This window comes from Stegostoma tigrinum, chromosome 10, assembly GCF_030684315.1.
Source record: "Stegostoma tigrinum isolate sSteTig4 chromosome 10, sSteTig4.hap1, whole genome shotgun sequence".
Taxonomy (NCBI): Eukaryota; Metazoa; Chordata; class Chondrichthyes; order Orectolobiformes; family Stegostomatidae; genus Stegostoma; species Stegostoma tigrinum.
In genome coordinates, this window is record NC_081363.1 from 82,826,046 (window position 1) to 82,849,453 (window position 23,408).

At 45.2% G+C, this 23,408-nt stretch overlaps 1 protein-coding gene across 2 annotated transcripts; it reads left to right on the forward strand.

Moving 5' to 3' along the window:
- Nucleotides 1-1,573: 1,573 nt before the first annotated feature.
- LOC132210071 (uncharacterized) lies at nt 1,574-21,591 on the forward strand. 2 transcript variants are annotated; one of them, XM_059649314.1, is made up of 5 exons: nt 1,574-1,822; nt 3,057-3,157; nt 10,012-10,090; nt 12,721-12,778; nt 13,625-21,591. In XM_059649314.1, the coding sequence occupies exons 2-5, from the start codon at nt 3,076-3,078 to the stop codon at nt 19,667-19,669; spliced, it is 6,264 nt and encodes a 2,087-aa protein (XP_059505297.1). In that variant the 5' UTR covers nt 1,574-1,822; nt 3,057-3,075; the 3' UTR covers nt 19,670-21,591. The 2 variants fall into 2 exon arrangements, with proteins under 2 accessions (XP_059505297.1, XP_059505298.1); XM_059649315.1 differs by lacking the exon at nt 3,057-3,157.
- The last annotated feature ends 1,817 nt before the right edge of the window (nt 21,592-23,408 follow it).

Sequence of the window (23,408 nt, forward strand, 5' to 3'; positions counted from 1 at the left end):
ACTTGCGTGTCAGCAAATGTGCAATGCAAATATTTGAGAATCCCCGCGTTCATAACCTTTCCTGTAACAGCACTCGTAACTATAGAGTCCACATAACTGGTTCACCTCGATTTCGAGCAGCTCTCAGGGTAACGATAACATGTATTGCAGGAACAGTCATTCATTGAATGGGAAGGAGAGATTTTCGATTCTTCCTTTTTCGAGATTTTCATTGCCTCGCACTTGTGTGGCACAAATGTTATTTGCCACTCGTCAGTCCAAACCCGGATGTTGTCAAAAACTTTTTGCATTTAAACAGGGACGACTTCAGTCACTGAGAAGTCACAAATGACGCTGAGTATTGTGCAATCATCAAAGTACAGTCCCACGTACAAGCCACAAAACAGGACTACTTGTACAACAAACAAGATAAGCATCAAGTGACAGACAGAGCTAAACGATCCCACAGCCAGCCAATCAGATCTAAACTCTGCAGTCCTGCCGCATCCAGTCGTGAATGATGGTGGACAATTAAACAGCTTACTGGAGGATGCTCCACGAATATTCTTGTCCTCAATGATGGAAGAGCCCAGCACATCAGGGCAAAACATAAGGCCAAAGCTTCCACAGCAATCTTCAGCCAGAAGTGTCAAGTGGATGGTCCATCTCTGCCTCCTCCAGTGGTCCCCAGCATTACAGATAACAGTCTTCAGCCAACTTGATTCACTCCATGTGATATTGAGAAATTGTTGGAGACAATGGTTACTAGAAAGGCTATGGACCCTGACAGAATATTGGCAATAATATCAAAGACTTGTGCCCCAGAACTTGCCACTCCCCTGGCCAAGCTGTTTCAGCACAGTTATGACTCTGATATCAACCTCACAACGTGGAAAATTGCCCAAATATGTCCAGTACACACAAAGCAGGACAAATCTAACCTGGCCAATTACCGCCCCCATCAGTCTACTTTTGATCATCAGTGAAGTGATGGAAGGTGTCAACAGTGCTATCAAGCAGCACCTGTTCAGGAAGAGCCTGCTCGGTGATGCCCAGTTTGGGTTCTGAAGCGCCACTCAGCTCCTTACCTCACTACAGCCTTGGTTCTAACATGGACGAAAGAGCCGCAATCCATACGGGAGGTGAGAGTGACAGCCCTTGATATCAAGGATTCATTCGATGTGCGTGGTATCAAGGAGCCCTGGCAAAACTGCAATCAATGGCTATCAGGGGGCAAACTTTCTGATATTTGGCTCATACCTGGCATATCGGAAAATGGTTGTGGTTGTTGGAGGTCAATCATCTTAGCCCCAGGACATCTCTGCAGGAGTTCCTTAGGATACTGTCATCGGCCAAGATATCTTCAGTTACTTCATTAATGACTTTCCCTCCTTCATAAGATCGGACGTGGGGCTGTACTTTGATGATTGCACAATACTCAGCGTCATTTGTGACTTCTCAGTGACTGAAGTCGTCCCTGTTTAAATGCAAAAAGTTTTTGACAACATCCGGGTTTGGACTGACGAGTGGCAAATAACATTTGTGCCACACAAGTGCGAGGCAATATAAATCTCGAAAAAGGAAGAATCGAAAATCTCTCCTTCCCATTCAATGAATGACTGTTCCTGCAATACATGTTATCGTTACCCTGAGAGCTGCTCGAAATCGAGGTGAACCAGTTATGTGGACTCTATAGTTACGAGTGCTGTTACAGGAAAGGTTATGAACGCGGGGATTCTCAAATATTTGCATTGCACATTTGCTGACACGCAAGTCAAGCGTACCTTTTATACTGGGAGAAAACAGACTTAAAAAGGACATTTTCTATCTCCTGCCCAAACAGGTAAGAGCACTGTGATTACATGCATTTGAAGGAAGCGAAATTTTGGTTTGCTTTTAGTTCATTCTTAATGACTACTGACAAAACAATCTATTATCTATGTGGCACCACTTCTATTGCCCAAACTAGTGGGTCTAAGCCAGGTGGGTCGTAAAAGTATCGAAAACCTGAAATAGTTTGATTCCAATTAAAACGGAAAGTGTCGGGACGGGCGAACAATTTATTCACGGGAGGCCGGTTGGTGATTTAAAGGTGATTTAAAAGCGTTAGGCTGGAGCTGTATGCCTCAGAATTCAGTAGTTATTTCAAACTCAACCTTGGTTCCCAGGCTATGGGAAACGTAGCAGTTAAAAGCTGTAAGGACGGCTGGTTTGAATTGGTGCCTTTTCACAATGCTCATGCACTCAGTTTACCTGCTTCATTTACTTTCCCCATCATGAGACAAACCACAATCATCGTTTTTAAAATTCACTTGTGGAATGTGGATGTCGACGGCTGGGCCAGTATTTATTAGCTGTCTGCAGCTGCCCAGGAGAAGGTGGTGGTGATCTCCCTTCTTGAACCACTGTAGTCCATGTGCTGTAAGATGACTCATATTTCCATGAGAGAGGGAATTCCAGGATGTTCTCAGTGAAGGAAAGGTGCTCTATTTCCAAGTGTCTCCCAGGATGATTCATTGACTTTAATTGTATGCCACCAGTTGTCAATGTCCCGCACTGCATTCCAGTGCTGTGATACGGTTTAAGAACCCTCCAGGAGGCTCAGAGACAGACTATTCAAACGGCAAAGAACGCCAGCCTCCGACTGTTTAAGTCAGTGCTCTGAAAAAGCCCACAAATGCTCATTTCTACGAGACCCTGGATGATTTTCCACCTGAAAGGCAAAAGTGCTGCTAAATGTGGCCAGCTTTCAAAAAATAGTTCAACAGACAGAAATGCAAATCGATTGGTCATGTCGATCAAAAAGTAAACAAACTTTTGAAACAAAACACTATTAATCAGGACAAATGCAGTGCAGATGTGACATTCTGTGTTATAAGGTTGGTGCATATTATACAGCGTCACCAATGTTTAATACAAAAACTCACAACATTGTTTCTTGGAGTACAGGTGACCATTCTGCGCACTCATTCTGTGCCAGCTACTTACAAAGCTCTCCTAATGAGTTGTAGTGTTGCTCTCTGCTTGATGTTATGATTACCATCTCAACCTTCTTGATATTTTCAACATCATCTCAGAATGCGCTGACTCTGACTCATGGATTGGAAGCTGTGCTACTTCTGGCTCGTGTCTTTTCTATTGGTGTGGGAGATCCAGGCTCCTGGGAACAATAATGAAGGTGATCATTACAAAGTCCTTGTTTGTCTTTTATTGAAATCCAGGCTGATCCAACACCCCCACATACGTGTGTCAATGTTTTACTCATGGGACCTTAGACATTAGAATAACCGTGAAGGGTTCATGGATAGAATTGACAGTAATTTTCTGGCCTGCTGTTGTTTGAGCTGATGAAGTTGTTCCTGGATATGAAGTATCTTCGTCGGACATCTGATCCATATCTTCAGCATGTAGAGACATCAGCAGTATTTAAAGTTGTTGCAACTGTTTTCTTGCATTACTGTATCTGGCTGATGCCATCAAAACTCCTCAGCCACTTAGACAGCTTTGCAAACATTATTAGCAGCGATTGGCCATAATCTGGAATGTACTGCCTGGGACAGTGAAGGAAGCAGATTCAATGACAATCGTCAAAATGACATGACTATAGACATGAAAAGAACAAGGGCTATGAGGATAGAGCAGAGAAATAGAAAAAAGTAATTGAATTTGCTTGTTGAAAGAGCAAGCATGTATATGAGGGGCCTGATGGCCTCCTACTAAACTGTACATTTCTAACTTCCTACGATTTAAATCTAAGTATTAGGAATAATTTCTAGACCAGCTTTCACATAGAAATAAATAACTTCCCGTAAACGGAAAATGTAAAGTACACTCCTTGTGGAGCATCAGCAACCAGTCAATGTCACTCACATACCCACATCTATTCCAATTTTGCGAGCTCCTGCTCTTTGACTAAGACAGAAAATTAGTGCATCATTACTCCTAGATGTAATCTCTCAAGGAATACAGAGTCATCAAGTCATACAGCATGAAAACAGACCCTTTGGTACAACTCATCTATGCTGACCAGATATCCTAAATGAATTGAGTCCCATTTGCCTCATTTGGTACTTATCCTTCTCAACAATCCTTTTTATCTGCACATCATGATGCCTTTTAAATGTTGTAATTGATTCAGTCTCCACCAATTACTCAGGAGAGTTCATTCCACAAACACACCACCCTCTGTGTGAAAAAGTTCACAAATCTTACAAATCTTTCACCTCTCACCTTAAACCTCTGCCTCTAATTTTGGACACCCCTACCTGGAAAAAAAGACATTGTCTATTTACTGTATCCATGCTCATCATGATACAATAAATCTCTACAATGACACCCCTTGGCCTCCAAAGCTCCAGGGAAAATAGCCTCAGCCTGTATAGCCTCTCCCAAGAGCTCAAACCCTCTAACCGCATCAAGACCCTTGTAAAACCTTTCGGCACCCTTTCAAGTTTAACAACATCTTTGAGATCATATATTAAGGGAAAATATATAGTTAATGGCACTACCATTGACAGCATTGATGTCCAGAAGGATCTTAGTTCATTGTTCCATGAAACTAGCCACATACACAGGTAGGGTGGTAAAGAAGGCATATGGCATGCTTGCCTTTACTGGTCAGGGCATTGAGTACAGGAAGTTGTGTTGCAGCATTATGAAACTTTCGTGAGGCTGCACCTAAGAATATGACATTCAATTCTGGTCACCACATTACAGGAAGCGTGTGGAGGCTTTGGACAGGGTTCAGAAGAGGATTGCCAGGATGGTGTCTGGATTAGAGGGTATGAGCTTTAAGGAGAGGCTGGACAAACTAAGATTGTTTTCTCTGGAGCAGCAGAGGCTGAGGGAAGACCCAACAGAAGTTTATAAAATTATGAGAGGCATAGTTAAGGTTGACAGTCAGAACCTCTTTCCCAGAGTTGGAATGCCTTATACGGGAGGACATGCATTTATTGTAAGGGGAGAAAATTCAAAGGAGATGTGAAGGACATGTTTTTTGTCACATAGTGGTCGGGGATTGAAATACGTTATTGGGGTAGCGGTGGAGTCAGATGCAATAAGCACATAAATAAGCAAAGTATAGAAGGATATGGACGTTGGGCAGGCAGCAAGGATTAGTTTAATCTGGTGTTATGTTTGGCACAACATCGTGGATCGAAGGGCTTGTTCCTGTGCTGTACTCGTCTATCTCTGACTTTCGTACAGCAGGGAGACCAGAACTGATTTCTATATTCCAAAAGTGGCCCAACCAATGTCCTACAAAGTTGCAACATGACCTCCCATCAATTATATTCAATAACTGACTAACAATGGCAAGCGTATCAAACACATTCTTCACTACCCTGCTTACCTGCAACCCCACCTTCAAGGAGCTATGAACCTGCACCAAAGGTCCCTTTGTTCAGCAACACTTCCCAGGGCCCTATCAATAAGTGTATAAGATCTGGTCTGATTTGCTTGACCAAAATGCAACCCCTCATATTTATCCAAAATAAACTCCATCTGCCCACTCATTGGTCCATTGGCCATCTGATTAAGGTCCCGATGTGCTCTAAGATAAACTTCTTCACTGCCTATTACACCACTCATTTTGGTGTCATCTGCAAGCTTGCCATTCCCCTTATATTCTCATCTAAATCATTCATATAAATGACAAAAAGCAGCGTACCCAAGCCCTGATCCTTGTGGCACACCACTGCTCACAGTCCTGCAGTCCGAAAAACAACACTCTACCACCACCCTCTGTCTACTACCTTGAGGCCATTTTTGTCTCCAAATTGCTCTCCCTGGATTCCACATGATTTAACCTTGCTAAACAGTCCACCAGGCGGAACCCTATGGAACTCCTTGCTCAAGTCCATAAAGTCAATGTCCATTGCTCTGCCTTCATCAATATTCTTTGCCAATTCTTCAAAAAATCTCAATCAAATTCTTGAGACCCGATTTCCCACAAACAGATCCATGTTAACTGTCCACAATCAGTCCTTGCCTTTCCAAGTATATGTGCATCCTGTCCCACAGAATGCTCTCTCACATCTTACCCATCACTGATGTCAGATTTACTGCTCTGTAGTCCCCTGACTTTTCCTTACCACCGCTCTTAAATAATGGCACCACTTTGGCACCTTCCAGTCTGTTGACGCCATATCCGTGGCTGTTGATGATACAAATATCTCAGCAAGGGGCCTGCTAGTCACTTCTCTAGCTTCCCACAAAATTCTGGGATACGTCTATTCAGGTCCTGGGGATTTATCCACCTTCATGCATTTTAAGACATCCAGCAGCTCACCTTCTTTAATATGGACACTTTTCAATGTACCACAATCTATTCCTCCATGTCCTCTAGCTTCCATATCCTCGTCTACATTAAATATTTACATGCAATACAAGTTTAATATTTCAACCATCTCCTATGGTTCGACACATAGATGGCATTGCTGTTCTTTAAAGGGCCCAATTCTCTCCCTCGTTCCTTTTTTGCCCATAATGTGTTTGTAGAATTTATTTTGGATTCTCGCTAACCCTATTTGCCAGAGCTATCAGATGTCTCCTTTTTGTCCTCCTGATTTCCCTCTTGAGTACACTCCTACTGCTGGTATAGTCCGCAAGGGATTCATTCAATCCCATCTGTCTGCACTTGCCACAGGCCTCCTTCATTTTCTTGATCAGAGCTTTAATTTCCCTCATCATCCAGCATTCTCTTCACCTTCCAGCTTTGTCCTTGACACTAAAAAGAATATACTGCCTCTGGACTCCAAGTTAACTGTTTTTTGAAGGCCTCCCACTTTCCAACTATCACATTACTTGTAACTAACCTCTCCCAATCAACTTTTGAATGTTTTTTGCCTAATACCATCAAAATTGGCCTTACTTTATTCTACAACTTTAACTGTTAGATCAGGTCTATCCTTTGCCATCACTATTTTAAAGCTGATACAGTTATGATCACTAGCCTCAATGTGCTCTCTCACTGACACTTGTTCTGATGTATTTCCAAGAAAATGTTGGGTTTTGCTCCTTCTCTAGTAGGTATGTGCACATACTGACTCAGAAAATTTTCTTGCACACGCTGAACAAATTCCTCTGCATTCAAATCCTCAACATTATGGCAGTCCCAGTCTACACTTGGAAAGTTAAAATCCCTTACTATTACAACCCTATCTTTCTAATAGATCTTTGAGATCGCCTCACAAATTTGCTGCTCAATTTTCTGCAGACGGTTGGGGGAGACTTTCGTATAATCCCAATACGTTCCACCTAAACAGCTTCACTGGACATACTCGAAGGAGCATCCTCCCTAAATGCAGCTGTAATGTTATCCCTGAACAAAAGATGTCACTCCCCCTCCTCCCTCCTCCCCATTTCTATCATTCCTCGATCTCCTATAACCTGGAACAGTAGCTACAGTCCTGCCCTTCCCTGAGCCATGTTTCTGTAATAGCTATTGACATCCCAGTCCCATGTTCCCAATCATGTCCTGAATTCAAGATAACAAGGTGTAGAGCTGGATGAACACAGCAGGACAAGCACCAGAGGAGCAGGAAAGCTGACGTTTCGGGCCTAGGCCGTTCATCAGAAATGGGGCAGGGAACAGGGATCTGAATTAAATAGGGAGAGAGGGGGAGGTAGATCGAAGATAGATAGAGGAGAAGATTGGTGGAGAGGAAAGAGACAGGTCAAAGAGGCGAGGATGGAACCAGTAAAGGTGAGTGTAGGTGGGGACGTAGGGAGGAGATAGGTCAGTCCAGGGAAGACAGACAGGTCAAGGGGGTGGGATGAGGTTAGTAGGTCAGAAATGGGGGTGTGGCTTGAGGTGGGAGGAGGGGATAGGTGAGAGGAAGAACAGGTTAGGGAGGCGGACATGAGCTGGGCTGGTTTTGGGATACGGAAGCGGGGGGTCAGATTTTGAAGCTTGTGAAATCCACATTGATACCATTGGGCTGCAGGGTTCCCAAGGGGAATATGAGTTCGGGTAGCATCGTTGTGGCACTGCAGGAGGCCCAGGATGGACATGTCGTGTGTGGAATGGGAGGAGGAGATGAAATGGTTCACGACTGGGAGGCACAATTGTTTATTGCGAATTGAGCATCGGTGTTCTGCAAAGTGGTGCCCATGCCTCTGCTTGGTCTCCCCAATGCAGAGGAAGCCACAACAGGCACAGCGGATACCGTATACCACATTAGCAGATGTGCAGATGTACATCTGCTTGATGCGGAAAGTCTTCTTGGGGCCTGGGATGAGGGTGAGCGAGGAGGTGTGTGGGCAGGTGTAGCACTTGCTGCGGTTGTAGGGAAAAGTTCAGGTGTGGTGGGGCTTGAGGCAAGTGTGGAGTGGACAAGGGAGTTATGGAGAGAGAGGTCCCTCCGGAGAGCAGACAAGGGTGGGGAGGGAAAAATGTCTTTGGTGGTGGGGTTGGATTGTAGATGGCAGAAGTTTTGGAGGATGATGCATTGGATCCAAAGGTTTGTGGGGTGGTATGTGAGGACGAGGGGAATTCTTTTTTGGTTGTTATTGTGGGGACGGGGTGTGAGAAATGAGTTGTGGGAAATGCGGGAGACACGGTCGAGGGCATTCTCGACCATTGCCAGGGGGAAGTTGCGGTCCTTGAAAAACAAGAACATCTGAGATGTACAGGAGTGGAATCCCACACTCTGGGAGCAGATGCAGCAGAGGCAAAGGAATTGAGAAGAGGGGATGGCATTTTTGCAGGAAGGTGGGTGGGAGGAGGTGTATTCTAGGTAGCTGTGGGAATCAGAGGACTTGAAATGGATATCGGTTGATAGGTGAATGCCCGAGATAGAGACAGAGAGGTCCACGAAGGTGAGAGAGGTGTTAGAGATAGTCCAGGTGAACTTTAGGTTGGGGTGGAAGGTGTTGGTGAAGTGGATGAACCGTTCGAGTTCCTCGTGGGAGCACGAGGCGGCGCCGATACAGTCATCAATGTAACAGAGGAAGAGGTGGGGTTGAGGTGCCAATGTAGATATGGAAGAGAGATTGTTCCAGGTAACTTATTGGGCCCATGAGGGTAACCATCGCCACCCACTTTGTCTGTAGGAAGTGGGAGGAATTGAAAGATAATCCCTCTTCCTCTACTTTCCATGGAGAGTACTTCTTGGCATCAGATGTACAACACACCCCTTCAAGAGAAAGTGGGTAGCTTTATGTGAAAATTTGATTTACAATCTAACCGACTCTCTTGTTTCTGCAAACTTTGGCACTCATTCAGCCAAATTCACTGGACTTACACTGATGAAATTAATGCAGACCTAATCCTGTAAGAGCCCCTTAAAGATTGACAGAATATTTTAGCAGTTTATTTGACAGAGAGTTTCAGGAATGTCTTACATGTTGCCCTAAGAACTGAGTGAAGTCAGTCACCTTTAAAGGGGGATCATGATGCACATGGAATACTTTACAGGAGATACAGGGAGAAGGTGAAAAGAGGTAATTAGTAAGATAGAAGATATATGTGGTGAATAAGCATTGGTATAGACCTGTAGGTCGAATTGCCTGCTTCTCCGCTGCAGATTCTAAATACAGTCTGTTCACCCACAGTTCACACCTTCCAACAAACACACTTATCAACTTTGCAACTACTTGAGAGAACAAAGTTGCAGTTTACTTTGGAGTGCAAGGCTTCAGGAGGAATCCATTTCCAACAAACCTGCTGCCCAAACTGTCATATCTCTGCCCCTCATTACAACATTCAAGTCGCATTGTCAACCATTGCTTGTATGATTCTCAACCCAACAGCCAAACTCTGGGTAATACACAAAGAATGACATCAATGGTTTTAGACTAAATTGTCTGTAAAATATGTGGCTAAATGACCATAATCCATTCAATTGGGTTGTGACATGTGTTTAATATGACATTGTTAACAAGTATACCTTGCAGGTTGGGCTGAAAACTTGTCGTTTATTCCAGCATCTTGGGATGAACCAAGGTTACTGAATACATACCCACTGCATGTAGGATAATGGTTATTATGTGGGATGCTCCTGTCACTTAAAACATCATTTTCTTCAACAGGAGTTCCAGACAATTTCCGATTCATAACTGAGCATAGCAACAACATTCAAGATGCAAAATGGATGGTGGAAGAACAGAAGTAAGTAGACAACAATAATTATATCTTGCACAACATGGTTCCAAATCCATTTCCACACTTAATGGAAAGATATATCAACAAGCTGGCTGACATATCTAATAAAGCTTGGGGTACGTACGTGTATATGTTCTTACCTGCTCAGGATGGAGATAAGCGACAGTGAAAAAATGGAATCAAACTTATATTATTGCGAGTCAATGTCAGTCACAGAGTCATACAGCTCGGAAACAGAACAAAAGGAAAATCAGGAGAGCAAAATAAGGGAGCATAAAAGAATAATAGCAGGTGAAATTTAGGAAAATCCTCTATTCATTTACAAATACATTAAGGATAAAAAGAGAACTATGAAGCATTAAGGACCACAAGGATAAGTCGTGTGTGGAGCCAGAGGGCATAGGCAGTGTTCAAAATGAATATTTTGTGTCAGTGTTCATGAATGAAATGAATGCTGTGGATATAGAAATCAGGGAGAAGGACTGTGATCCACTGAAGGAAATTAGCAAACAGAGAGTAGGTCTTGAGTCATCTGGCAGGCTTTTTTATCTATAGATTCAAAGAATCCCCACAGTCTGGCAACAGGCCAGTCAGCCCAACAACTCCACCCTAATCTTCTGAAAATCATCCGATCCAGACCCTTCTCCCTACCCTATCCCTGTGACCCTGCATTTCCCATGGCTGACATACTGAACCTCAGCATCCCTGAACAATGCGGGAAATTTAGCATGGCCAATTTACCAAATCTGCACATCTTCGGCTTAAAAGTAGATGCATCTACAGGGCCAGATAAAACATATCGCCGACTGTTGAGCGAGATGAGGGAGGAAATGGACCATCGGAAATAATTTTCAATTACTCTTTGGCTACTGGAGTATTACCCAAGGACTGGAGGAAAGCCAATGTGGTACTGTTATTTAGAAGTGAAGGTGGGATAAACCAGGAAATGTCAGGCCAGTCATTCTAACCTCAGTGGTGGTGAAACTGTTGGAAGCAATTTTGAGGGACAGAATTAATCTGCCCTTGGATTAAGTACAGCTGACAGTAAATTTGTGAAGGTGTCATCGTACTGATCAACTTGCTTGAAGTTTTTGAAGAGCTACGCAGGTGTGCAAATGACTTGGACATTTGACGTAATTGATTTGGGCTTAAACAAATCTTTGGACGAGGCCATGCATACGTGACAGACACCGAATTTAAGAGCCCGTGGGATCCAAGGAAATGTGACAAATTGATCCAGGATCGGCTAAGTAGCAAAAAGCAGAGGGTCATGATCGAGGGGGATTTTGGAAGTCCGTGTACCTCAAGTGACGAAACACACAGATACATGACTGAGGCGAATTAAATTATGAGGGGCATAGATGGCATATCCAGGAAGAAACTTATCCCCGAGGTGTGATCAATGCTCAGGGGTCATAGATTTAAGGCAAGGGCAAGAGATTTAGTGGGGATGTGAGGGTGGTGGGAATGATGGCTTTTATAAGTATTCAATGTACACTTGCAAGACAAAGGCACACAAGGCCATGGGCTGAGTGCTGGAAAATGGAGAATAGTTAGGCTATTGTTTTTGTTCAGCATAGAGCTGATGGGCCAAAGGAAAACTGACAGAACTGTGGATGCTGTAAATCAGGAAAAGAAACAAAGTTGCTGGAAAAGCTCAGCAAGCCTGGCAGCATCTGTAAAGGAAAAAACTTGAACTTGCTCAGTAAAGAATAGGGCTTGTCTGTTCCTGTCTAAGTCCCTGTCAATCCACAGTTACTGCTCAACAATGCCTTTGGCACTGAAAATTAACTTACACAGTTCGGAGTCTCATTTTATCAGATTTTTATTTGTTTCGGCAATTATTTCTGAAAAGGTGAAAGACACTATTTTGATTTGGCTCTCATTCTACCTTCAATCTCTCAATGTTTCATTCTCTCACTTCGTTTCCCTTTCTACAACTGATTTGATGATCAATTCAGTAACTTAATCAATCAATTCTGTTTCGGACATCCTATTCTTTAAGAATTTTTAAAGATGATTTGTTAAGTAGGGGCATAATTTCTTCTTCTGCCCAAATGAGGCCCAGGTGCTCTCAACAGGGCACTGTGCTGTGCTAATGTCTCTTTAACTGCAGTAAATTCAAGTGCAAAGCTCTACAGGAAATCTATGGGCAACTTCTAACGTAACAAACTATGCCTTCAGAACAATATCCTGTGCAATTAATGTTGCCAGTCACACAAAAAATCCACATATAAGTAGACATGGAGAGAAATAGTGCAAATAAATAAATATAGCATGCAGGCCAGGCACCTACAAACAGGTACAATCAAGTACACAAACTTGAACAATCAGCCTCACAGGCATTCCTGGAAAGATATTCAAATACACGTGGGCATACTCCAATCCCTCACAACACATTCACATAATCACACATACAGGTAGACATACACAGACACACATGCAGACACATAGACAGGCACCGACAGACAGGTTCACACAGACACACACACACACATCCACATACATACAAAGCAATGGAAATATATTAAACACTCAAAAAAACCAATCACACAGAACTCAGATATATACATATATTTGTACAAAATACAATTTGCATTTCAGATAATGTTTACATTTACCTTTTTGTTTTCTAGAAAAGCACGTCAATTATTGAACCACTGGAAAGATGCAGATGTGACTGGCACATCAAAGGTACAAAGGTCTTGAATCAAATGCCATTAATACATTGATTGGTCCAATATTACTTTTCCCCATGAATCTTATGATGCATGTTAGATTTGGAAGAGGAGGAAGTCTGTCACCACATACTGTTGTTCTAGATAATTGTTAAAGTGATCAGGTTATTGATGCTCAAGGGAGATACATAGACATCATGTGAATATAGAAAATATCACTTTGTCTATTAGTACAACACATCATTTAATCTGCTCTCATGAACAGAGAGGAGGGACATAACAACAATTTAATATAAAACACACACATATTATCATTTTTGAAGTGTTTAAACATAGGTCACTTGATTTGGAACTCATTGTAAACCATGTTATTCAATGAATCATTTCTGAAGAATCGAAAGCTTTGCCAACACATTGGTCATTTTACTGAACTATAGACATGTTCCTGATGTGGAAATAAAACAAAAGTTGTCAACACAGTGAGTTGATTTTTATGACAGAAAATGAGAAATGCTACAAAATGATTTTAAAAATTCTCACCATCGGAAAGCCTTAGAACTCCAGCATAACCAAGGCACAGGCAGATTCAGACTTTCCTTGGTTTCCACAACACTTCCCACAGCCAAGCATATGTTAAACATCAGGAGAACCTCCCATGTATTGTTTCCCTCAAGCATTCATCCCCTACACCTTGATTCTGTTACTTCTGTGTAGGGGTGGGAGAAGTATTTGGATTACATGATGCCAGTCCCATATGAGGTCGAACTCAGAGTGGAAGTCAGCTATTCCATTCAACACACTGTTGGAAATTGGACACTGGACTTTTTCGTAGAGTCTCCCTTTCTGTTCGTTTCCCCCTTAGGTAAACAACAACAATTTGCAGGAAGCTGGAGGGGAGAATGATGCCATCTTCCCAGAGGGTAAGGATCACACGGTGATCCTGAGGATGGAACCTGATCAGATTGTCACAGATGCATCTGACTCGATCTACAACAAGCAGAAAATCCATGCCGGGGAGTACAGGACCTTGCTGAAATGGAACGGCCAAGAATTCATCTTTCTGAAATCGACATTCCAGGGGAATGCCCCCGAGGTGACCAGCCGCTCAAAGCTGGTGGTAGTTGGCCACGGCTCAAGCCAAGAGAACACTTTGGGAGGAATGACCGCCCATCAGCTGTCCAAGACCATCCTCACTCTCCGTGGAGCTGAATCGCCTCTCGCCTTCCCCAGCAAATCGGTGCAGTCACTCAGCCTGGTGGCTTGCAATGTCGGCGCAGGCCCTGAAGGCGAGCAGTTTGTCCGGGATCTTCTCATCGATCTACGGGACCATGAGCTGGAGGTGGGCTCCCTGTCGGCCCGGACCGCTAAGGTCAGCGTCCTCCCGGACGGCACCAAAGTCACGTCGGATCCTGGTGAAGACTGGCTCAGGCATGAAACCAGCCACCGGCGTCAGGTGAGGCTGGGTGAAGACAACCAGCTGGAAGACCTTAGTGATGAGGACAGCTACTGGACACACACATATGACCCAGATGAAGACATCCACCCTTTGGTGGACCAACCAGGACATTTAATTTGGCACATTGACGGGGAAGAATACCTGGTCCCGGACACGAAGCTGGATGATATCGTTCAAAGTAAAACTAAACAAATATTTGATATGGCCGAAGGTGTGACGGTGGAAGAAGTTGAGAAGACAAGAATTTCCGATCAGAAACAAGAAACTGTTCGAGTGAGAGTATTTGAGACATTTCAGCAATATCTGGCGAACGTCCTCGATCTGATCCGGGAAAGTCAAGTAGCGAGATACCGACTTCTCAGATCAGAATACAATATTAAAAACATACGGACGGCATGGCAAAAACAGCAGCTCCCTTCACCTGACAACATCCTGGATGAAAATGATATGCCTGTAATACGGGACGAAAAGAAATTGATTGAGATATGGGACATGATTGCCATCATCAACAGGATGAGAAGAAGAACAAAGGACCAGGAAACACTAAATAAAGTGTACGAAAGTGTTGTGAATGGAATGAAGAAAGAAAACCGATTCATACAATTTGGTGAGTACACTTTGAAGATCAATCTGGAGAACTTCTATGTTGAGCCATACATCCTCCCGAATGGTGAAGCCCCACCAAGAGAGATCGATTTGACCTACAACAGGCTTTTACGCAGCATGAATGCTGCTGCGTATTTCCAGCAGAATGCTAAAGCCTGGGTGACTGGGGAGCCAAATATGATCAGTAATAATGTCAATGAACATGACGCCGTTATCGTGGTAGCGACCCACTTAGCGGAGGTGGTGAGGAACCCCAGGATGGTGCTGATGAACTCTCTGCTCTGTGGCCAGTCCCGAAATGCCCGTCAATTCATTGCCTCTGACCCCATGGCTCGGGGTGGCACTTGGGGGACCAACCATGCCAACATCGGCTTGCAGTCAGAACAGACTGACGAGGTGCGGGATCTATCACGGGCAGTCTTAAAAAAATGGATGACGAGTGCTTCGTTCGGTTTCTCAATGACACAGAACAGCGAAAACCTGCCACCAGAGGCTGATCAGAATCATTTTGATCACTACATCAACAGCGAGGTTTTCAATAACCTTCCAGAGATTCCAACAATGCAGACCTACTCCTACCAAAGTCTGAGCCGAGATATAGTTGACCATATGCGGCGATTGGAAGACTCGGTGCTAGGGAAGAGTCTCCGACCAAGAGTGGCTTTAAAAATGGCCAACGACATACAGTACTTAGAGAGGGAGGTGACACAGAGCGTGAAATCCCAAGAGGAGGTGGACAGGGTGGAGTATGAGGTTGTGCATGGCTCAGCACGCTTAGAAAAGGGAAGTTTAACTGTCAAAATACAGAGCAAAAGTGGCCCTTCTATCAGTAAGGAGCTTCAAGTCCCAACCAAAGTGGAGAAGCTCACATCAGAGGAGTTGCTGGATGAACATTTCCGGGGTCTGGGCCAGGTCTCGGAGGGTGGAAGCCATGCCATGGAGAGAGTTAACTATGCCCTGGGTGTCTATGGCACCCTCATGGGTTTCCAGGGGGCCCGAGAGTTCCTGGAACAGGGCCGCGATGTGGAGGGTGGCATCATGCTGGCACAAGGAATCCATGGGCTGGGCGAGCTGGCCGGTATCAATGGGGAAGTCTCGAGTCTTCTCGAGCGCTCTGCCCACCGTGCCCTGACCAGCATCGCCACACAGATGGAGGGGAAAGCGGCCCAGAGCCTCCTGGGGAAAATGTCCAAGCTGGGGAAGGTCACAGAGGCACCAGTGCTCTCTACCGCCTTCGCCGCCTTCAACATTTACGAGGACGTGGAGAGGAAGAGCCCGCTCGGTTACGCCGACGCTGCGCTGGATGGTGCCATCTTACTGACGGGGCTGGCCGGGCCAGAGATGGCCCCTGTCACCCTGGCCCTGACCATCATCAGACTCGGCCTGGACCCGCTATACTCAGAGATCAAGAGCAGCCTGGAATCCTTACCCGCAAGGGCATCGACTGGTCAGCGCTGCCTTGCGGTCCTCAAGGGCATCGCCCTCGCTTTACGAGACATTGGCCAGAGCATTTTGGATGTGGCGGCTGAGTTTTCCCCGTGGTCCCTGGCTTACAGAATCCCACAGCTGGACGAGCGACATCGCAAAGATATGAAATTCATCGAGGAGCTGAAGAGCGCCGAGAGTTATTTCACCATCACTGGGGACACCCAAGCCGATGGGTGCCATGGGGTGGTTGATTTCTTATCCGGGCAGGATTCTGCCTTCGGGGGGGCACTGGATGTTGAGCTGGACGATGCCAATTGTATGACGGTCCAAATACCCAATCCCATCGGCTCTGGAACCGTGGAAAAAGTGCATTGCTTCCCCGCTCACTGCTCCGTGAACGACGTGGTCGCTGGCATTGGAGAGACCCACTGGATTCACTTGATTGAGAAATCGGTCACGCTGCTGTTCTTCATCCATGTGCACACCCGCGAGGTCATTGGATCCCTGACCGAGGATCGCAGCACACTTCACGGCTCCTACACCGGCAATTCCCAGCCGAACCGCTTCTACACTGTCCAGGAACTCCCCAAAGAAGCCAAGCTCACCTACTCCCTCTCTGACTATTACTACAATCTCCGGGGAAGGGGCGGGCAGGATGCCTTCTATCTCGGGCCCCAGAGGAGCAGCGTGCAGGGGGGCAATGGTCAGGACCTGTACTTCATCCCTGAGTGGGGAGGAGTGACCGATATCGATAATCACGCAGCGGACGGAGTGACGGACTGGCTCTTCTTCAATGTCTCTTTCGCTCAGATCTCTGCCAGGAAATCCCAGCAAGACCTGAGACTATTCTTCAGCAATCAGCATCAAGTGCGGGTCATGAACTGGTTCCTGGGCAATGAATACCGTCACATGAAGTTCAGGAGCAATGATTACATCACCTTCACCATTGGCGATGCCACCTTGAATGGCTGGATTCAACTCCAAGCAGTGTCACTCGATTTCTCTCCTATTGAAGACAAGCCAGAAACTGTTGACCTGAGTGAAGTGAGATGGAGGTCTGTCATCTCAGTGGTTGGCACTAAGCATGGGGATACCATCCGCGGCAATCATTTGGGCAACGTATTGCGGGGAGGTCAGGGTGCCAACTACCTGGAGGGCCGTGATGGGAGGGACACCTATGTGATCGAGGCTGACAAGGCCTGTGACACCATCAATAACTGGTCGAGCGACGCTGAATCGGACACAGTCCATCTGCCTTCCCACCACCAAAACCTTGCTGTGACTCTCAGGGACAACGGCGACCTGGAGATCCGTGACACTGTTTCCCAACAAGAGGCCTGTGTGATTCTCCAGAACTGGCGAGGTGGGTGGGCCTGGCAGCACATTGTCTTCATCAGCGGCGACTTTGTCATGTTCCAAGTGTCAAACACTACCTCCCCGCCAGAGATCCAGCCGGTGCTTATTGACTTCAGCAGCCGAGAGTCCCACGTGGAATTCGACCTGGCCACATTTCCTGGGAACCAGCAGATCATGGCAGTGGTGGGATCTCCCCATGACGATCGGTTATATGGGAATGAGAGAAACAACGTGCTGAGTGGGATGGGGGGAGCTGACTTTCTAAAGGGGAGAGGTGGCAGTGATACCTACATTATTGACTGCCGTGGGACTCAGCTCAGCCCCATCATCATTGACAATGAGGACACAAAGGAGGCAATGGATTTCCTCTTGCTGCCTGAAGACTTTGAGGATTTGGAAATGGTCTCAAGTTCAACTGATGTCCACCTTCGGTACCAGGAACAGCCTGGCTGTTATACCATCCTGAAAGACTGGTTCACGGGTCGGGCACATCGCCACTTGATGTTGCGGAGTAAGGACGGTGTGGTCTTCACAATCCCAGATCCTCACACAATTCAATTCCTCCCTTGGATCTTACAGCATCCTTTTCAGGTCATCCAGCTCATCCCTCAGGTCTATGCAGTGGACAAGTCCAACTCCAAGCTTGACAGAGTGTTTATAGATGCACGGAGCCAAGCGCTGGCTCAAGCTGTCAAACTGATCGGCTCCTCCCAACAGAACTGGATCTACGGCAACCAGAGAAACAATTATATTGACTGTGGTTCAGGATTCTGCCATGCGGAGGGGGGCAACGGCAGCGACACCTACATCTTGACCAAGGGCAACTACACCATCGACAATTACGCAGAGGATTTGCTCATGGATCAGATTCTGATGCCGGCGACATTTGCCCGAATCCGTGCATGGAACAGGGGAACAGATATACACCTGGACAGCCCGGATCTCTCCTGTACCCTGTCCCGGTACTTGTTCGGGGAGGCGCACCAGCACCTGGTGGCACGAAGCAGCGACGGGATCTGGTTCACTTTCAGCGAGCGCGGTCTCCAGCCTCTCTATGTGGACATGGCACTGCAGGGTAGCCAGCACCTGAACCTCTCTTCCGTGCCGTCCCTGAACTACTCCGTCTCGATTTACGGCCAACGCCATCTGCGCAATTTCATCGTCGGCAACTCGCAGCCAAACACCATCGCCGGGGGCTCAGACACCGATGTGCTGGAAGGACGTGGAGGAGATGATACTCTCCAGGGTTCGGCCGGAGAGGACTATCTCTCCGGGGGCCAAGGAGCTGATGAAATCCACGGCGGTGAAGGCACGGACTGGATCTTAGGCGGCGCCGGCAGTGATATCCTTTACCCTGGGCTGGGGGCAGACCGTGTTCACGGCGGAAGCGGCTCGGACACCTTGTTGTTTGCGGGAGACCCCGAGAAGAGCAAGGGAGTGCTGGTCAACCTGGAGCTTGGCTTCGGCATCGGGGCGGATGCAGACGGTGATTTATACTACACGGTGGAGAACGCCATCGGCACCGGTTACGCCGACGTGCTGATCGGCTCAGGAGGCGACAATATCCTGAGCGGGGAAGGTGGAAACGACCTCTTCCTCCCTTTGGATGGCCGGGACACACTGAGGGGTGGAGACGGAGCCGACCTCTACAACCTGGACGGCTCACGAGGTCTCAAAGTGATCGACAACTTCGCCAAAGACCTGAAATACGATACCATCGCCCTGGGCAGTCGGCACACGAAGGACAACCTCTTCCTGGAGAGAAGCGGTGTGCACCTCATTGGGAGGCTCTTAGATATCCAGGAAGGTGACTTTGCCGGCGCATTCCTAATCAGGGATTGGTTCATGCTGCCAGAGAACCGGCATATCGTTGTGCAGCTTGACAAATCCTATAACATGGAGGATCTCATCTCAGAAAGTGTTCACCCTGGGATAAATCGTCGTCTTCACCTGATCCTTAGAATCTTACGTGGGAAACATGAGGAGTCACACGTGTTAAGACCCCATGTAAGGCCCTTCAACTTACCTGACTTAGATCTTCACCATCCAGAACAAACTTAATTTAACGGCTAAATTGAGTCAGAAAATCACAGCCTAATTCCTTTATTTTTAAATGTTTTTGAATGCTGCCTCATCAGCACATGAATATTTAGTTCCAAAAGCTCACAACCATTTATCCTGAAGGAGAATGACGCTGGCTGATAGCTTGTTAATCAATCCCAACTGACCACAGCATCGCCCAAAAGGAAGCTGTAGGAATCTATTGTCCCTGGCTCATTCTGCTTCTGATTACACAAAGCCACATGCTTTCAACATTTCCCTTTTGTTTCTAGTCAGCTGGTACCTCTGTACAGATACACTTCACTTCCAGCAAGTGTAACTAGCTCTGCCCTTACCATTTTCTGATGAAGGATCTCGGCCCGAAACATCAGCCTTCCTGCTCCTATGATGCTGCTTGGCTTGCTGTGTTCATCCAGCTCTGCACCTTTTTGCTTGGGATTCTCTAGCATCTGCAGTTCCTACTATCTCTGCCCTTACAATATTTCCATTCAAACCAAAGAGTGTCTCTCTTTGGCTGTTCACAAGAGACAAAATACTGACTACAGTGAGTGGGCTTGATCTTGCAAGAATCACAACACGATGTCAATCAATGGATGTGGTTGTGATAGAACAGCTCATCCTGAACAACTCTGAGTGTGCTCACAAATACACAGAAAATACGCTTAAAATCAACTGAAGTGTTCATAACGTGACTCTCATGCTTGGCTGAAGCAGGCCGAAGGAACATGTCCAGATTTACATTATCCCTGAATTCGAGAAAGATTTGGTGACAATAGTTGCCTCATGCATTCTCCATGGTATCAGCTTGATCAATCAAAGTTGACTTGCTGATTGTTCAGCATCATTTTCCCATGTAGCATGAACTATTGCACGCTTTGAATTTTAAGATTCTTGGATCTGTCTTGGACATCAGCAAAATACAAAACTTCAACAAGCAATTTTATTTTTAATAATGTTCAAATTCTGGATAAACAAATACGTATTTGTTGCCCTAAACCAGAGTTATAGTGAAGATCAAATCTGAATTATCAACAGCATAGTTTCACTCAAAAGGAATGTGTTCAACACTAAGAACGTTTCTTGAATTAGAACCAAAGTGTCGTAGAGATTTACAGCACAACAACAGAACCTTCAGTCCAAATCATGAATGTCAACCAGATATCTGACATAAAACTCATCCCATATGCCAGCATTAACCCATATCTTTCTAAAACCTTCCTATTCATATGCCCATCCAGATACCTTTGAAATGACGTAATCATACCAGTCTCCATCACTTCCTCTGGCAGTTCATTCCAAGCAAATGCCACCCTGTGTGTGAAAAAGTTGCCCCTTCGGTCCCTCTCGTATGTTTTCCCTGTCAACTTACACCAATGCCCTCTAGTTTTGGACCTGCCCACCCCAGGGATAACACCTTATCTATTGATCCTATCTATGCCCATCACGATTTTATAAACCTCTGTAACGTCACCCTCGGCCTCCAATGCTCCAGGGACAATAGACCCAGCCTATTCATCCTCTCCCTATAACTCAAACCGTCCAACCCTGGCAACATCCTCAAAAGTCTTTTTTGAACCTTTTCTAGTTTCTCAACATATTTCCTCTCGGAGGGAGACCGGAATTGCATGCAATACTCCAAAAGTTGCTGATCTAATGTCCTGTACAGATGCAACATGGCCTCCCAAAACCTTAAATGGGAAATATGGGCAACATCTATTTCCCTGGCCCTTTCTCCATGGCAATGTCTTGGTCATTGAATCGACTTGCCAACTGATCTGCACCTACATTTCTCCTCTCATGTAAATTGCTGCAATCATTTGAAATTTTACATTCTTGTATTATTCCTGATGAGTGAAGGACAAAACGTTTTATCAACATGTCTCTCCATGCAGCGCTAAAATAAAGTGTGTAAATCTTCAAAACTGCTTCTGAGAAATTGCTGGGTTTTTTAAGTTGGTACTGTTCACAGATTTATTGGCTTCTATGACAATGTCTCCAAGAAATGATAATAATAGCAATTTAGGATGCTTCTGCAATGTTAAAGGACTTGTTTGGAATGTTGTTGGGATAATCATAAGTCCATTGATGAAATAGTTGATGAAGAATACTGCCACAAATATTACCCTCTAATTTACAACTCCACCCCCCCCCCCCGATCCCATAAGATCTAACCATCATCTACTAGTCTACCATGGAGAATCTTGTCCAATGCTTCACTGAAATCCATACAAACAATGTCTATTACTCTGTCTTCATCAATGTTCTTTGTCATCTCTTCAAAATATTTAATCAAGTTAGTGAAACACGATTTCCCATTCACAAAGCCATGCTGAATGTTTGTCTTTAGTCTTTGCCTTACTAAATGCATGTAAATCCTATCCCTCAGCATTCCCTCCAACAAAGTACCCACTGCTGACGTCAGGCTGACTGGTGTCTCGTTCCCTGTCTTTTCCTGACTACATTTCTTTGAAAAAATTTTCATAACCACATTAGCCAGGCTCCAGTCTTCCAGCACCTTACCTGTGGCTATCAATGGTACAAATATCTCATCGGGGCACTCAAAAGTCTCTTCCCTAGCTTCTCATAAAGTTCTGGGATACATTTGATCAGGTCTGAGGAATTTATCCACTGTTAGGCATTTTAAGATTTCTAGCACCTCCACTTCTCTAATATGAACACTTTTCAAGATATCACTACTTATTTCCCCAAGTTCTCTCATTTCCAGATCCTTCTCCACAGTAAACACTGATATGAAGCATTTGTTTAGTATCTCAACCATCTCCTGCTGTTCACGGAAAGATGGTCTTGGTGATCTTTAAACATTGATAACACAAATTGTGTCAAGCAACTGCTTCCCAGCACTGACAGATGGAAATGCGAAATGACCTTGTAATATCCATTGATGTACTTTGAGGAATGATGTACCTTTGGTTCATAACCTGATGTTCAATTCCATCAAACACATCTGTTCAGTTTTACAATTAACAGTTTGGCTCTCTCTCTATCTCTCTCTCCCTTTCCCTCACACGATGGCTCACCAACTCTCTGTGGCTCTCTCTCTCTTTTTCTGGCTTTCTTTTTCTCCTTTCCTCTTTGAGGCTATCTCTCTCTACATGTCTCTGTGGTTCTCACTCTCTGTTGCACCCTTTCTCTGTCTCTTTCTGTCTGTGACTCTTGTAATCGTACTGAGTTCCCTCAGAGTGGAAGATGCTCATGCTAAGAAATGTTTTTGTTCTTTCTGCCACGTGTTTTTAAAGTTACTTGTATTTCTACAATACTCTTCATTTGTTTTTTGATCAACACTCCTGACATTATCCACATTAACTTGAAAAATTCTACTGCAACTGTATCCAGGCACCTCCAAGTGAATCGTTTTGTGAGAAGAACTGATGTCTTCCCAAAGAAAATCTACCCCTTGTACAGTGATGCAGAGAGGGTACCAGAGGGTGGCATTGTGTCACGTTAAGCACAAGTAGGACGGGCAGACTCAGCATTTGATCATCACTTTTTCATTCATTCATTCAAACCTTCCTCCACGATAAAGTGTGTCCTCTTACAGGCCGAGATAGACACATCAGAGTGTGTGTGTGTGTGTGTGTGTGTGTGTGTGTGTGTGTGTGTGTGTGTGTGTGTGAGAGAGAGAGAGAGAGAGAGAGAGAGAGAGAGAGTACAAGCGACAACTATTTCTGTACCCACACGGGAGATACAACACAGACCAAGTCTGAATATCAAAAAGATG

Coding starts and splice junctions, on each gene's coding strand:
- LOC132210071 (XM_059649314.1), top strand. CDS start 3,076: ATGGATTGGAAGCTGTGCTACTTCTGGCTCGTGTCTTTTCTATTGGTG. Junction 3,158..10,011: donor TCCTGGGAACAATAATGAAG/GTGATCATTACA, acceptor TTTCTTCAACAG/GAGTTCCAGACAATTTCCGA. Junction 12,779..13,624: donor ATGTGACTGGCACATCAAAG/GTACAAAGGTCT, acceptor TTTCCCCCTTAG/GTAAACAACAACAATTTGCA.